The 12,578-nt window shown below is 43.2% G+C and overlaps 1 protein-coding gene across 2 annotated transcripts in view; it reads left to right on the top strand.

Moving 5' to 3' along the window:
* The first annotated feature begins 1,517 nt into the window (after positions 1–1,517).
* The window catches only part of ORMDL1 (ORMDL sphingolipid biosynthesis regulator 1), a 69,626-nt gene continuing 58,565 nt past the window's right edge, over positions 1,518–12,578 (top strand). The window contains exon 1 of one of the 2 annotated variants that reach the window (XM_077448685.1): positions 1,518–1,683. Coding sequence is in view for 1 of the 2 variants with exons in the window: in XM_077448684.1 (XP_077304810.1) it covers positions 2,881–3,008 (128 nt within the window). In the remaining variant the exon portion in view is untranslated. Of the gene's footprint in view, positions 1,684–2,860; positions 3,009–12,578 lie in introns of those variants that run through there. The other variant, XM_077448684.1, reaches the window with a different exon arrangement.

The following is a 12,578-nucleotide window of genomic DNA, read 5'->3' on the forward strand; positions in this document are numbered from 1 at the left end:
ACATACCGTTTTACACACCATCTTTTTACTTTATGCAGTAGTATATATATCACCTAATAATCTTAGTGCCTATAGAATTTATTAGCCTCCAGGCTAAATTCCCTGTCATAGTACTGCGCATCACTACTTTTTTATCTTTTTAAGTTGCTCAAGCCGATCCCAGAAGAAACCAGTGCCGAATGTATGTAGCACAGGCTACTATAGTGAATCTCTGCATCCCCAGGTGCCCTTTGGATGTGAAATATGAACACTAATGCCTTGTACACACGGTCGGTCTTTCCGACGGAAAATGTGCGATCAGATCGTGTTGTCGGAAAATCCCACCGTATGTAGGCTTCATCGGATTTTTTCCGTCGGAATTTCCAACACACAAAGTTTGAGAGCCGGATCTAAAATTTTCCAACAACAAAATCCGATCGTTTAAATTCCGATCGGGTGTAGACAATTCCAACGGACAAAGTGCCACGCATGCTCAGAATAAATTACGAGACGAAAGCTATTGGCTACTACCCTCTTTATAGTTCTGTCGTACGTGGTTTACGTCACCTCGTTCTGAACGATCGGATTTTCTGACAACTTTGTGTGACCGTGTGTATGCAAGACAAGTTTTAGCCAAAATCCGTCAGGAAAAAATCAGACGGATTTTGTTGTCGGAATGTCTGACCGTGTGTACAGGGCATAAGTCTTTTGACTAAAATGCCATTCTAGTTTTAGTCGTATTTTAGTCATCTCAATTGTTTTAGTTTTAGTTGTATTTTAGTCTACTAAAATGGTATTAAGTTAGGCGACTAAAATGTTTTACTCGGTTTTAGTCTACGAAATTAACTGTATGCGGCACTGATGGGCAGTGAAAGGCTGCACTGATGGGTACTTATGGGTGGCACTGAAATGTGGTTGATGGCTGGCACTGATTTCACCGATAGGCATCACTGGTGGCACTGGCAGGCATTTTTCATGGCACTGATTGCACATGTTTGCGATGCTATTTTTCTCTATGGCACCCCCAAAAGCGGTGCGATTTTCGCACGTCACATTACAGCAAAATCACGCAAACAATATTGCGGAACGAGCGTTGTTCAAATGACTTTCTGGGAGGTCTGGGAATGCCGATGTCACCCATAGGCTTCAATAGCCCACCGGTGGTTGGCCTCCCCTGCCGTGCACCTACCACTGTCTGACACAGGGGAGCCAGGTCACATGACCAGATTGGTTGGAAATAGGTAAGTATATAGATGTTTCTTAGGCAAGTTAGTCAACATAGGTGTTAGAAGGGGGCGAAGATGGAATCCGTGCAGTGTAGGTGAGGGGTGTGTGGACTATTCCCTATCCTGACCCCTGAGCTCCATATGAACCCTGTCATAGAAGAGCTGAGCACACAGGTACGTGCCCTCCATTCTGCCCTGTGCCGGGACACTCCTCCTCCTCCTACACACTCAATCTATATATCTTCCCCTCAGAACCTCCATCCAGCCAAACATGAGCGGAAAGCCCGCCCCCGTTGCGTCACCAGGACGTCCCCGCGAGCCCAATGGCTGGCTCTTGCGTCAATCAGCAGCGTCGCTCCTTCCATACTGTGCGCTCCAGTGGGATCTGCTCCAACCTTCTAGAACCTTTTGTGATATCTCCTTCCATTCCAGCTGCGTGAGAGCCGGCGGGGCGAGTAACGGGGCTGCTCCCCATCTGGTAAGAAGGAGAATGCCGACATTCGGGGGAGGGAGGGGGCTGGGCGGAGGACGGAGCACCGAGCGACATGGCCAACGCTGCGTTGTTGTTGTTTTGTGCGGCAGCCGAGGGGTTAATGGTGACGATCGATCGGATCGCTCTCTGCAGTGTATGTTTGGGGGGATAAACTGGAGTCCTCCGGCGGGGGGGATCCTGACCGATCACTTTGAAAACAGTTGTGTGATCATTCCATGCGATCAACTGGTGTGATCAGTGCAGTGTATATATATATATATATATATATATATATATATATATATATATATATATATAAAAATGTATGTGTGTATCGGCCGATCCGGGGAGCTGTCATTCAGGAGGGTCAGTGTAACGACCGATCCAGGACTGTCCTTTGTAGGCTCAGTGATGGATCATGGACAGCACTGCTCACATGCTATCAGTGTCTCTGGAATCTTGTTCTCCATTCCTTTTTATTGATGTTTTGTTTTATAAATGATTCAGATCTCCTCCAGCCAATCAGGAGGTGAGATTTGGATGTCTACATTGTTTGTTTACAGTGAACTAATCTCCTGGCGTTCAACTCCTTCAAACTTCTCCATTGCCTTGTATTATGTCTGTTATTTACCAGCTGCTGACAGCTGATTGCTCCATTGTTTCTCCACTGCTTGCATCAGCACCTGTCATTGCTTGTGACAAATGGCCCCTCCAGGCAAACCATTAAATACATGGACAAGATCCGCTTACCTAGTTCTGTCTATCCAGTCCTGAGATTTACATAGCTCTGTCACACCGTTCAACCCAGGTGGCCTGTTATTTCTTGCCAGCAATCAAAGCATTGTTCAAACCAAAAATGTAATCTGTTGAAGTTTACTAATCTTTACCTAAAAAAAAAAAAAAAAAAAAAAGTCCTGCTTATCCTAATTCTCTCTCCCCCCCCCCCCCCCACCTACTTACCATTGGTACCTATTTACTTCCAAGTTCTGCCAACCTCCTAGGACAGTGATGGTGCACCTTGGCACCCCAGATGTTTTGGAACTACATTTCCCATGATGCTCGACTACACTGCAGAGTGCATAAGCATCATGGGAAATGTAGTTCCAAAACATCTGGGGTGCCAAGGTTTGCCATCAGTGTCCTAGGACATGTGACGTGAACCAGGAGGTTGGTGGAAGTGAATAGGTACCTGATGCGGGACCTATGTGCATGCACAGTGGGGAGCAGACTATGACACAGCCAGCTTCTCACAGCCAAGATGGCGGTGCTGGGGACTCTAAAGTCCAGCGAAGATCCGGCCCAGATGAAGACCACACCGGACATCTGGACTGGTAAGTGTCTGTTTTTGTCAACTTGACTTCAGTCAGTGAGCAACTTCAAAAAAAAAAAAAATGTAGCTGCAGACTTTTGATAAACAGACATTTGCCTGTCCAGGGATCCAGCTCTGTCCTCACCCAGTCTGATTCTTTGGGTCACCCCCATGTTAACTCTGGGCAGCCAGCTGCCGATCCTTGTGGAGATAGAGAGATATATAATATGAATATATATATATATAAAAATTATTATTTTTTGATGACTGAAGTTCTCCCTTATTAAAATTGGTGACTGTATCCGTTTTTTCCTTTTTTTTTTTTTTTTTTTTTTTTTTTTTTGGGTCCTTTCACACGGGCAGTCCGCTCAGTGGACTTTGCTTTGCTGAGCGGGGGATTGCTCACTGTGCAGAGACAGACCTGTCAGAGTCCCGCTCTCCTCTATGGGAAGATCGGATGAAAATAGACCGCCTGTCCATTTTTCATCCGATCCATCAGACAGGTGGAAAATAGGGTCACCATCCATCTGGATTTATCGCATAGTGGCGGGCGTCAGCGAACATGTCACCGCTCTCATTCCCTGCTCCATAGGAGTGAATGGATGGTCCTGTCAGTTTTTCAGGCAGACCTGATTGGGAAGCCTGCGTAAAAGGGGCCTTAAGGGTTTTTTTTCCCCCCTTTTTATATCCAGCCAGTAACACACTTTTGGGTTTATTTACCAAAACTGGAGAGTGCAAAATCTAGGGCAGCTGTGCATAGCAGCCAATCGGCTTCAAGCTTCAGCTTGTTCATTTAAGCTTTGACCATAAAACCTGGAAGCTGATTGGTTTCTATGCAGAACTGCACCAGATTTTGCACTTTGGTTTTAGTAAATGAACCACTTTGTGTCGTATGTTGTCTACACTCTGGATGGAGCAGCAATGGAGACACCCTTGGACCGCATCATTGTCAGTCTGGGGGGAGAGTTAGATGCACTAGAAAAGTTTGATGGATTTAGAACAATTTAAAGCTGAACTCCAGGTAACACTTGTTAAAGGAGAACTAATTCCTCCAATGTTTTACAGCCATAGAAGCCATAGAAGCTGCCTCACTTTGATCTTGGATGCCATAGGTCTGCACATGTGAACTATTACCATAGCCTCTATTTGATTATTTGACAGTTCTGTTGCGAACAACCGCAAATCTGACAGTTATTATTTATAACGTTCCTTGAATGGAACTGTTCTGGGAAGCCAATAAATCCAATACGTTCAGCTTTAGGCTCGGTTCACACAGGGGCAACATGACTTTTGGAGGCAACTTGGACATGACTTGATGTGATGTGACTTGACGTGACTTGGACGCGACTTACAACACTACTTTAAGTCGCCCCAGGCCAGGCGACTTGCCGTGGCCAATCAGAGAATGAGCTCTCAGGGGGGGGAACTCCTTTTGAGAGCTGATAATTCTCTGAGAGTCGCCTCTGTATAGACGGAGATCCGACTTGGAGGCGACCTCCATTGAAATCAATGGGTACCAGTCGCCTACAAGTCGGATTGAAGTAGTACAGGAACCTTTTCTGAAGTCGGAGCGACTTCAGTAGTGTACATTAATAATTAATTAATAATTAAGACGGCTCTCAATTACTTACATTGATTTCTACATGTTGTGCGACCTGAGGTGACTTGGGGCGACTTGAAGTCGGATCTGAGTCGCCCCTGTGTGAACCGGCACTTAAGAATTTGATTTATTTTTCTTCTGGAATAACCTTGTTAATTTCTGCCAATTGTAGACAATCCTGGTGGTAAATGATTTGTTTCAACCCTCTAATTGATACTTTTACTGGACTAGCAGGTGAAAATAAAAGAAAAATTTAGCCATCGCCTCTATGGACTGGTAATTGGCAATAAGATTATGTTTTTGTTTTGGATTTATACATTTAGTTTACACATACAGGTATTATCCCTCCCCTGCCTGTGATTTTAGAGTGAAAGAATAAGCAGGACATTGAATTAATCTGTGTCACTCTGCTCTCTCCTTCTAGTAGCATGCCCATTTTTTTCTTTAGCATAAGAGTATTTCAGCACAACTGATTGGCACCAAGTGTTTGCCTTCCCTCTCCTAGTCTGAGCTCATCTGCAAAGGAGATTGAAAGAATCTTCTACTGCTTGCAATAGGAATTACTTTCAATGCTGAATACAGAGCTGCATTAGGTTGTCTTTTATAAATGTCTTGCGTTCAGGTTTAAGACAGACGGGAGATAATTTTGATAAACTTTACTGTAGTTTACTATGCAAAGTTGGGCTATTGGGGAATCCAATATGTTTTTCTTATCTGGATGAAAACAAGTTTTCTCCCAATCTCCCTACTCCACTCCAATTCATCTTGATAGTCCTCCACACCCCCACTCCTTACCTGGTGAAGGCAGACATGCCCACTGAGGTGCTCGCTGTCCCTGGTTCTGGTGTGGGGATATCACTGATTCACTGCTGAGCTGGCATATTGAGAACACCAGTCCCCTGCCGTTCCCCTGTGATGACGGGGGGGGGGGGGGCCTTTCTGTTTCCTGAGAGGACCCCCTACTGGTGGTGATACAATAGGAAGTGACATGAACACCCAGGCTGGCAGTGTCATGTGATTGTGGGTTCAGGTAGTAAGTTAGAAGGGCATTTAGCGTTCCCCTTTTTTATTTTTGTTTTTTTCCCCAAAGGAATCAAATTGCGGGTCTTGTGCAATCCGATTTACATAGGATTTATGTTTGCGCCATTCACTCATACTTTTTTGATGCAGTACGTGCGTGTCATAGTACCTGGAAAGTCCTGAAGGATGTGAGTGTCACTATGGTCATTTCTGCGTTTTATCTTCCTGCATGACGTAAAAATAACAAACAAACAAAAAACCGCACAGATCTCGGCATTCCTTTTTATTGTGAAGCTTTATTCACATGAATTTCAATTCAAAAGTTTGAAGAGGGCTTTAGTTTTACTTGGCGTATGACATTTCAGCCTTTAGTGGCAAGGGTCAAAGGACGAGCGAAGTCTGACAGCTGCTGCATTGCCAATTGGCTGACTGCATACAATTTGTGAACTCTTTTGTGTGTAATAAATATTGGAGCCCTAGTTGTCTACATTCCTTGTATAAGTGTGGGCTTTCTTATGGTAAAGTGTCTCAGGGTATGAAAATCAAACTGAGGGGACGCATAAACTTTTCATACATGATATTGCAGTTACAATTTTTTAAAACTGATTATTCAGATTCTTGCATAAACTCAAGTGTGACCTGGGTGTTTTACCCAAAAGAAAGATTTGTATTTTCTACTTAAAATTAAAAACTCGCTGCCACAGGCTCCCTTTTCATGTCTGTACTCTGTATTTTTGTCAAATACATCAGTAGAGAGGCTCTGCGTGCACTTTTAGGTAGAATTGTAATAAAGGATACCGGTTAGGGTGTTTATTTTATTTTTATTTTTTTCATTACCATCTCGCTTCATTGGAGAGATTCCCTTTTAGGCCTGATTCACACCTATGCAGGTGCATTTTGCATTTTTTCAATACACATTTTTGATCCATTGAAGTCTATGGGTCAAAGACTAGAAAAAAACAGGGATACAGCAGTAAAAACTTTTCACAACATAAAAATGAGAACTGGTCCCCACAAATCTATAACATGCAGAAAATGGTATATATTGTATACAGCCTGAAATATTTATTTTAACTCCCATTAAATTGGTTCTAAAGGCTCAAGGTTGTTTACCTTCATGCATTCTATGCATGAACGTAAAGAACCTTCTTTATGCAGTAGCAATGCTTACCTGAGCCCCATTGCAGTCCAGTGATGTGCATGAGAGCCACAGCAGTCATTCAGAGCCAGTGAGCCAATGGGGGCATGGCCAAGCAGCAGTTTTGTGTGTGTGTGTGTGTGTGTGTGTGTATAAACATGCAGAGCAGTGGCTTGGGAGCGAGCCTGCCTAGATGCCCCCAATACAAGCTGTTTGCTAAGGGGGCAGGTGGGAGGAGCCACAACTATTGCACAACGCATGCAAGTAGAACATGCTTGTTGTTTGAAAAAAAAAATTTGTATTTAATATCACTTTAAAATAGTATTCTCAGCGTATTTTAGCTTAAAGCCCCTCCAAATGCTGCTTCTTAATAAAGCCAGTAGCATTCCAACACATTTTGCGTTATTGTTGACCCCTTTGGAAGTTGCTTACTTTTTTTTTTTTTTTTTTTTATCAATCTGTTCTTAAATTCTTGCTTCCCGGGAGAAGCCAGTCCCATATTAGATGTCTTCTGAGTCTGCAGTGCACTGTACTTCCGCCCTTTCTGCTTGCCCTCGCTCAGTAATTTTGAGTGAACTTGTGAATGGGACTGCAATCTAGTGGGATCTGGGTGCAGTGCTCAAGGGAGGAAATGATGGATCCACGACATATTAATGAATGGACTTGCGGCACAGTGAGCATGCCGTGAATCGAGGGAAATCTGCGCATGCGTCGTGAAATCGTGAAAATGAACACAGACTGACAAAGTTTACTACCGCTTTAACACGTGCACAATCAAATAAAACTTCTATCAGTAAATTTATATGTTAAAATTGTTTTCCCAGCATTTGCAGTTTCAATGTTGCTGACCCCCTGCTCTCTGTCTTTGTTTTCCTGAACATTCGGCCTCCAAGAAAGGTTTTAGTGTACAGTGAAGTCTCCAGTCAGTCCGTTTGGAAAAGGGAGGGGCAGGGGAGTGCTTTGCCATGCTAAGCTATGAGCTATGTGTTTCTATTGATGCACACAGTGTAGGGAGACACAACCCTAGTTCCTGCATGCAAGGGGGGCTCCCTTGTAAGCGAGTGATGTAAAACAAACTAACTTTGAGTGAAGAGTTGATGAAGGAAGTGAAAGTTTAGTTTTACAAGGTGGAGGTGGGATAATTTTACCTTTTTAAAAGATTTGTTTTCAGTGACTCTCTAAAGGCAGACAGAGTAGGCGATAGTTGTACAGATTGGGGCAGGGAGTTCCAGAGGAAGGAAGATACTCCAAAGAAGTCCTGAAGGCAAGCATGATGGGAGGTGACCGTGTGGCTAGAGAGCAGAAGGTCCTGGGAGGAGCAGAGAGAAGGTTTGGGTGATTTTATACACAGTGCACGGTTGATGATGGAGCTTGGGGCATGTTGTGGATGGCTTTGTATGTTGTCAGCATTTTGAATTTTATGTTGTGATCAGAAGCGTTCATGATAGACTGAAGGAAGGCCAAAAAGGAGTGACTTGCAATAGTGTGGGGGGGGGGGGGGGGGACAAGGGGCTAAATTAGTAGCTTGGTGGTGTCATTCGTTCAAAAGGGATCGATTTTTGGAATTGTTACAGAGGTTAAGGCGGTTCTTTTCCCTGCCTCCCAAAATACGTTTGAGTGGCAAGCCACAAGGCTTAATAGCAGTCATGTTGAAGCGGAGGGGAATGTCCTTGTCTCTCTGTAAGCTCTGACCCGGTATGTTTGGAGCTTTTAAAGCCATGTTGGGAGTTCTTTCAAATGAGCCTTGTACTTTACTCTGCATGGGTAAAGTACAGCATCGTTATTTTATGGGCTTGTGTCAATGGCCTTTAGCCTTGTATTGATAACTTCAGTTTTGAGATGCTTCTTAAATCATAAGGTGGGTTTTACACTCCCGTGCAAAATCCATCCAATGTAAACAAAAGCCTGTCAGAAGAGGCCATAAGTAAATGTAGGCTCATTTCACAAAGCGAATGTAAGGAGTCCATGGAGAATAAAAGTTTGCAGTCAGATGGCTGAAAATAAATATCCTTATCCAAGCATAAACCTTTGTGAATTTAGCCCTATGCCCTATACCAGGGGTCTCCAAACTTTCCAAGCAAAGGGCCAGTTTACTCTCCTGTAGGCTTTAGGGGGGCCGGACTATGACCAGCGGGAGTGGAAAATGCCCCAGCATCAGTGCCCATCGTTGGTTTTATTGGGATAAATAGTGCCACATTGTTGATATCAATGAGGAGATTAGTACCCTATTGATGGTGTCAGTAGGGAGAATGGTGCACCATCATTGGTGTCAGTTGGTGGAATAGTATCCCAAGGGCCTATTTTTTTTTTTTAAAGCGCAGGAGTGATGTCATCCTGCACTGGCCAGAAGTCCGCATCCTAGTACCCATATGGCCGAGGTTTAAAATGCCCAGCGACTGACATCAGACCATTGAAGTAGAAGTATTGGGGACTTTAGTTCTACTTTTAAGGCCTCATGCACAGTGGATGTTTTTTGGATGTTTTTACAACTGCTGTTTTTGGCTTCAGATTTTTTTTTTTTTTTTTTCTAAAGTCAAACTCTCCAGCATGTTATCCTGTGTGTCCATGCACACATAGGCTGTTATCAACCGTTTTTGGCTGGAAAAACCCCCAAAACTAGTGGGTTCTGAGAGGCGCTTTTTCAACTGTAAAACACTCTAACATCAAACTCCTAAAAGTGCAGATAAACTCTCAACATGGCTCATCAGCGTTTAACATTTTTGATCCATTGAAAAAAAAAAAAAAACGCTAAACACTTTGCAAAAATGTTATTGAAAAGTCATTGAAAAGCTACTGGCGATTCTTATGATGTTAAAATAATGTCCAGTGTGCATGAGGTCTAATAAGTTTTTACCGACTGGACCTCCTAATCTGTGCATACAGATACTATATCCTGAAATCTCAGTTACTGCCCAGGTTATCTGGCAATTGTGACATACGCCATCCTGTTATCTTAAGTAGTTCATACTAAGTGCAGCGCTTATCATAAACAAGTGAAAAGTTAATACAAAAAATAAGTGAAACCAGATGTTTAATAAAAATCCATACATAAGTGATAAAAAAAATGGATGAAAAGTCCACAAATGCGCAAAAATAAAGGGATGGTGCTTCCTGAGGTGACTCCAAGGAAGAAGACAGGCAGACAAATGCTCCCCAAACATCCAGTTAAAGTGTCTGCTTACTAGAGCTGCATGATTCTGGCTAAAATGAGAATCACAATTTTTTTTGCTTAGACTAAAGATCAAGTTTTTCTCACGGTGTAACCTCATCTTTCACATTATACAAAAAAAAATTTGCTAACTGTACTGTCTAGTTTTTTTTTTCATTACAGTATGACATAAAATATTGCAACAATGCCATTTTATTCCCTAGGGTCTCTGCTCAAATCTCTCTCCTTCTCTCCCTCTGTATGTTTGGGGGTTCCAACTAATTTTCTAGCAGAAAATACAGATTTTACCTTTTTTGTAAGAAGCAAGTTTCAGAAAAAGGTTTAGTTTTGTTTAAATGATTAAACTGCCCTCATCTACACACCAACGTTCATTCCTTTGATCTAAGAACAAAAAGTTACAATGTTTATAGTTATCTGCCAGCATGGACAATGTTACACTCTACACTTGCTACATGAATGAATTGGGAAATTCTGCATAGAGATTGTGAGGGGGGTTGTAACGGATCCCTGTCGCACTCCACTTGAGTGCTTCTGTCTGTACACAGCTTCCTCCAATCTGGACCTATCAGATTTTTTACAGCCAAATATTGTAACCAAGATCCAGACAAGGCTAGCTCTTACACAGCTTTAAAGTGGTTGTAAACCCTTACAACACACATTGACCTAACAAAAACCTCCTCCTCGTGCCCAAAGCCCGGTATAAATCCAAGGGGGATCGGAGATTCGCTGTCCAAGGGCCTCGGCTATGGAATGCTCTACCAATCAACATCCGCCTGGAAGAAAATCACCTGGCTTTTAGGAAAAAACTCAAGACCTTCCTCTTTTAGCAGATGATCAAAGCTCGCCACAGCGCCTAGAGGCGATTCAGTTCGCATTGTGCGCTATATAAGTATTTCATTCATTCATTCATTCATTGACCTACAGGTAAGCCTAGATTAAGGCTTACCTGTAGGTCCAAGAAATATCTCCTAATCCTACACGGTTTAGGAGATATTTGCCGAAAGACAGACCCCGCTGTCTACGGCGCACTGAGCGTGGCACTGTCAACATGCCGCGTGTGGCGGCTCCCGTAAGAATGCGCGGGAGTGACGTCATTGCGGCTTCGCCGAATGACAGCGGCGGAGCAGCGAGACCCACCGAGAAGATGGATGCGCCGGACTACAGGGGACAGCGGTGACATTGCTGGCTCCTGTGTCAGGTAAGTAACCCATAATGGACTACTATGCGATGCATAGTAGTCAATTATGCTTTACCTTTGCAGGGAATAAAAGAGGAAGTAAACTCATCAGGGTTTACTTCCTCTTTTAATATGGACTGTTTATTTTGAGATCTCACACAAATGTATACAAACTGTAACCAGAAATATAATTAACATGAGCTAATTAATCGTTTAGACAGCCAGGTGACTCAGAGGCATGACCAGCAAAGACTTGCTGTCTTTTAGCTCAGAAGACACAATCAACATTATCATAAATATAAACACAACAAACCTTCTCACAATAGCAGAAGCTAATTACAATTAAAGCGGTAGTAAACCCGCAAATTTTTTTTTTTTTTTTTTTAACACCTGCAAAGCAAAAGGCATAATGAGCTAGTTTGCACCGCATACTAGCTCATTATGAAATACTTATCTTAGAACGAGGCCCCGACATCTGGCCCGATCCACGCCGAGGGAGCTGACATGCTCCCTCGGCGTTTCTTCCCGGGATCGTGGCTCCGACACTGTGAGTGGCTGGAGCCGCGATATCGTCAATCCCGCGCATGCGCGCAAGAGATTTCATTCTGGCCAGTCGGCCACTGCCGGATTTTCAGGCTGAGAATCCCCTTGTGTGCATGCGCTGCTGCAGTCAGCGGCGCATACCGAGGGGAATATCTCCTAAACCGTACAGGTTTAGGAGATATTTTTTTACCTACAGGTAAGCCTTATTATAGGCTTTCCTGTAGGTAAAAGTTAAAAAATTGAGTATACAACCACTTTAACAATACAAACAGTGATCTCTCCACTCCTCAGCCTAGTAGGCAACAAACTATAGTAGGAGTAGACTGTCCGACTCCTACCCAGTTCTAGAGGCCTGTGATCAGCTCTTTAAATATATCCTGGGAGATATTGTGGATAAATATTACTGATATATTTAACCACCTTCTCATTGTCCATTAATCAGCTGTCCATTTTTCTCATTCATCCTGTGCCCCTAATGGACATAGGGTGTAACAGAACGTCCCCACACTCCGCTTGAGTGCATCCAATTAGTAATACCGCTTCCTCCAGTCTGACTATCGGAGAGATATATTATTATAGCTGCATTGAATACAAGTCTAGCCGAAAATAGTTTGTAGAATCTTGAATCCTTTATTGGACAGAATACAGCCTTTTTTATACACTTTTAAAACAAGGGGTTAGATAATGAGGTAGGGCTGCTCATGGATACCCCCCCCCCCCCCTCCCCTATAGTAACAACTTAAAAGACAATTACATAATTAACATGTTCATTAACACAGGACTTATGGCAGCATAGGTGACCAGACAGTCCGTCTCCGGAGGTCAATGTGATCCGTTCTTTCAATGACCATCTATTGTTCAGAATTAACAACCATGAATAGTCTTTGGGCAAATTACAGGGTTCCCAGAGTCTGTGTGTCTTTGGGGTGGGGGGTTATGGATCTG

Source organism: Lithobates pipiens, unplaced genomic scaffold (assembly GCF_037356315.1).
Source record: "Lithobates pipiens isolate NorthernLeopardFrog02 unplaced genomic scaffold, aLitPip1_a1.2 Scaffold_22, whole genome shotgun sequence".
NCBI classification, from domain to species: Eukaryota; Metazoa; Chordata; class Amphibia; order Anura; family Ranidae; genus Lithobates; species Lithobates pipiens.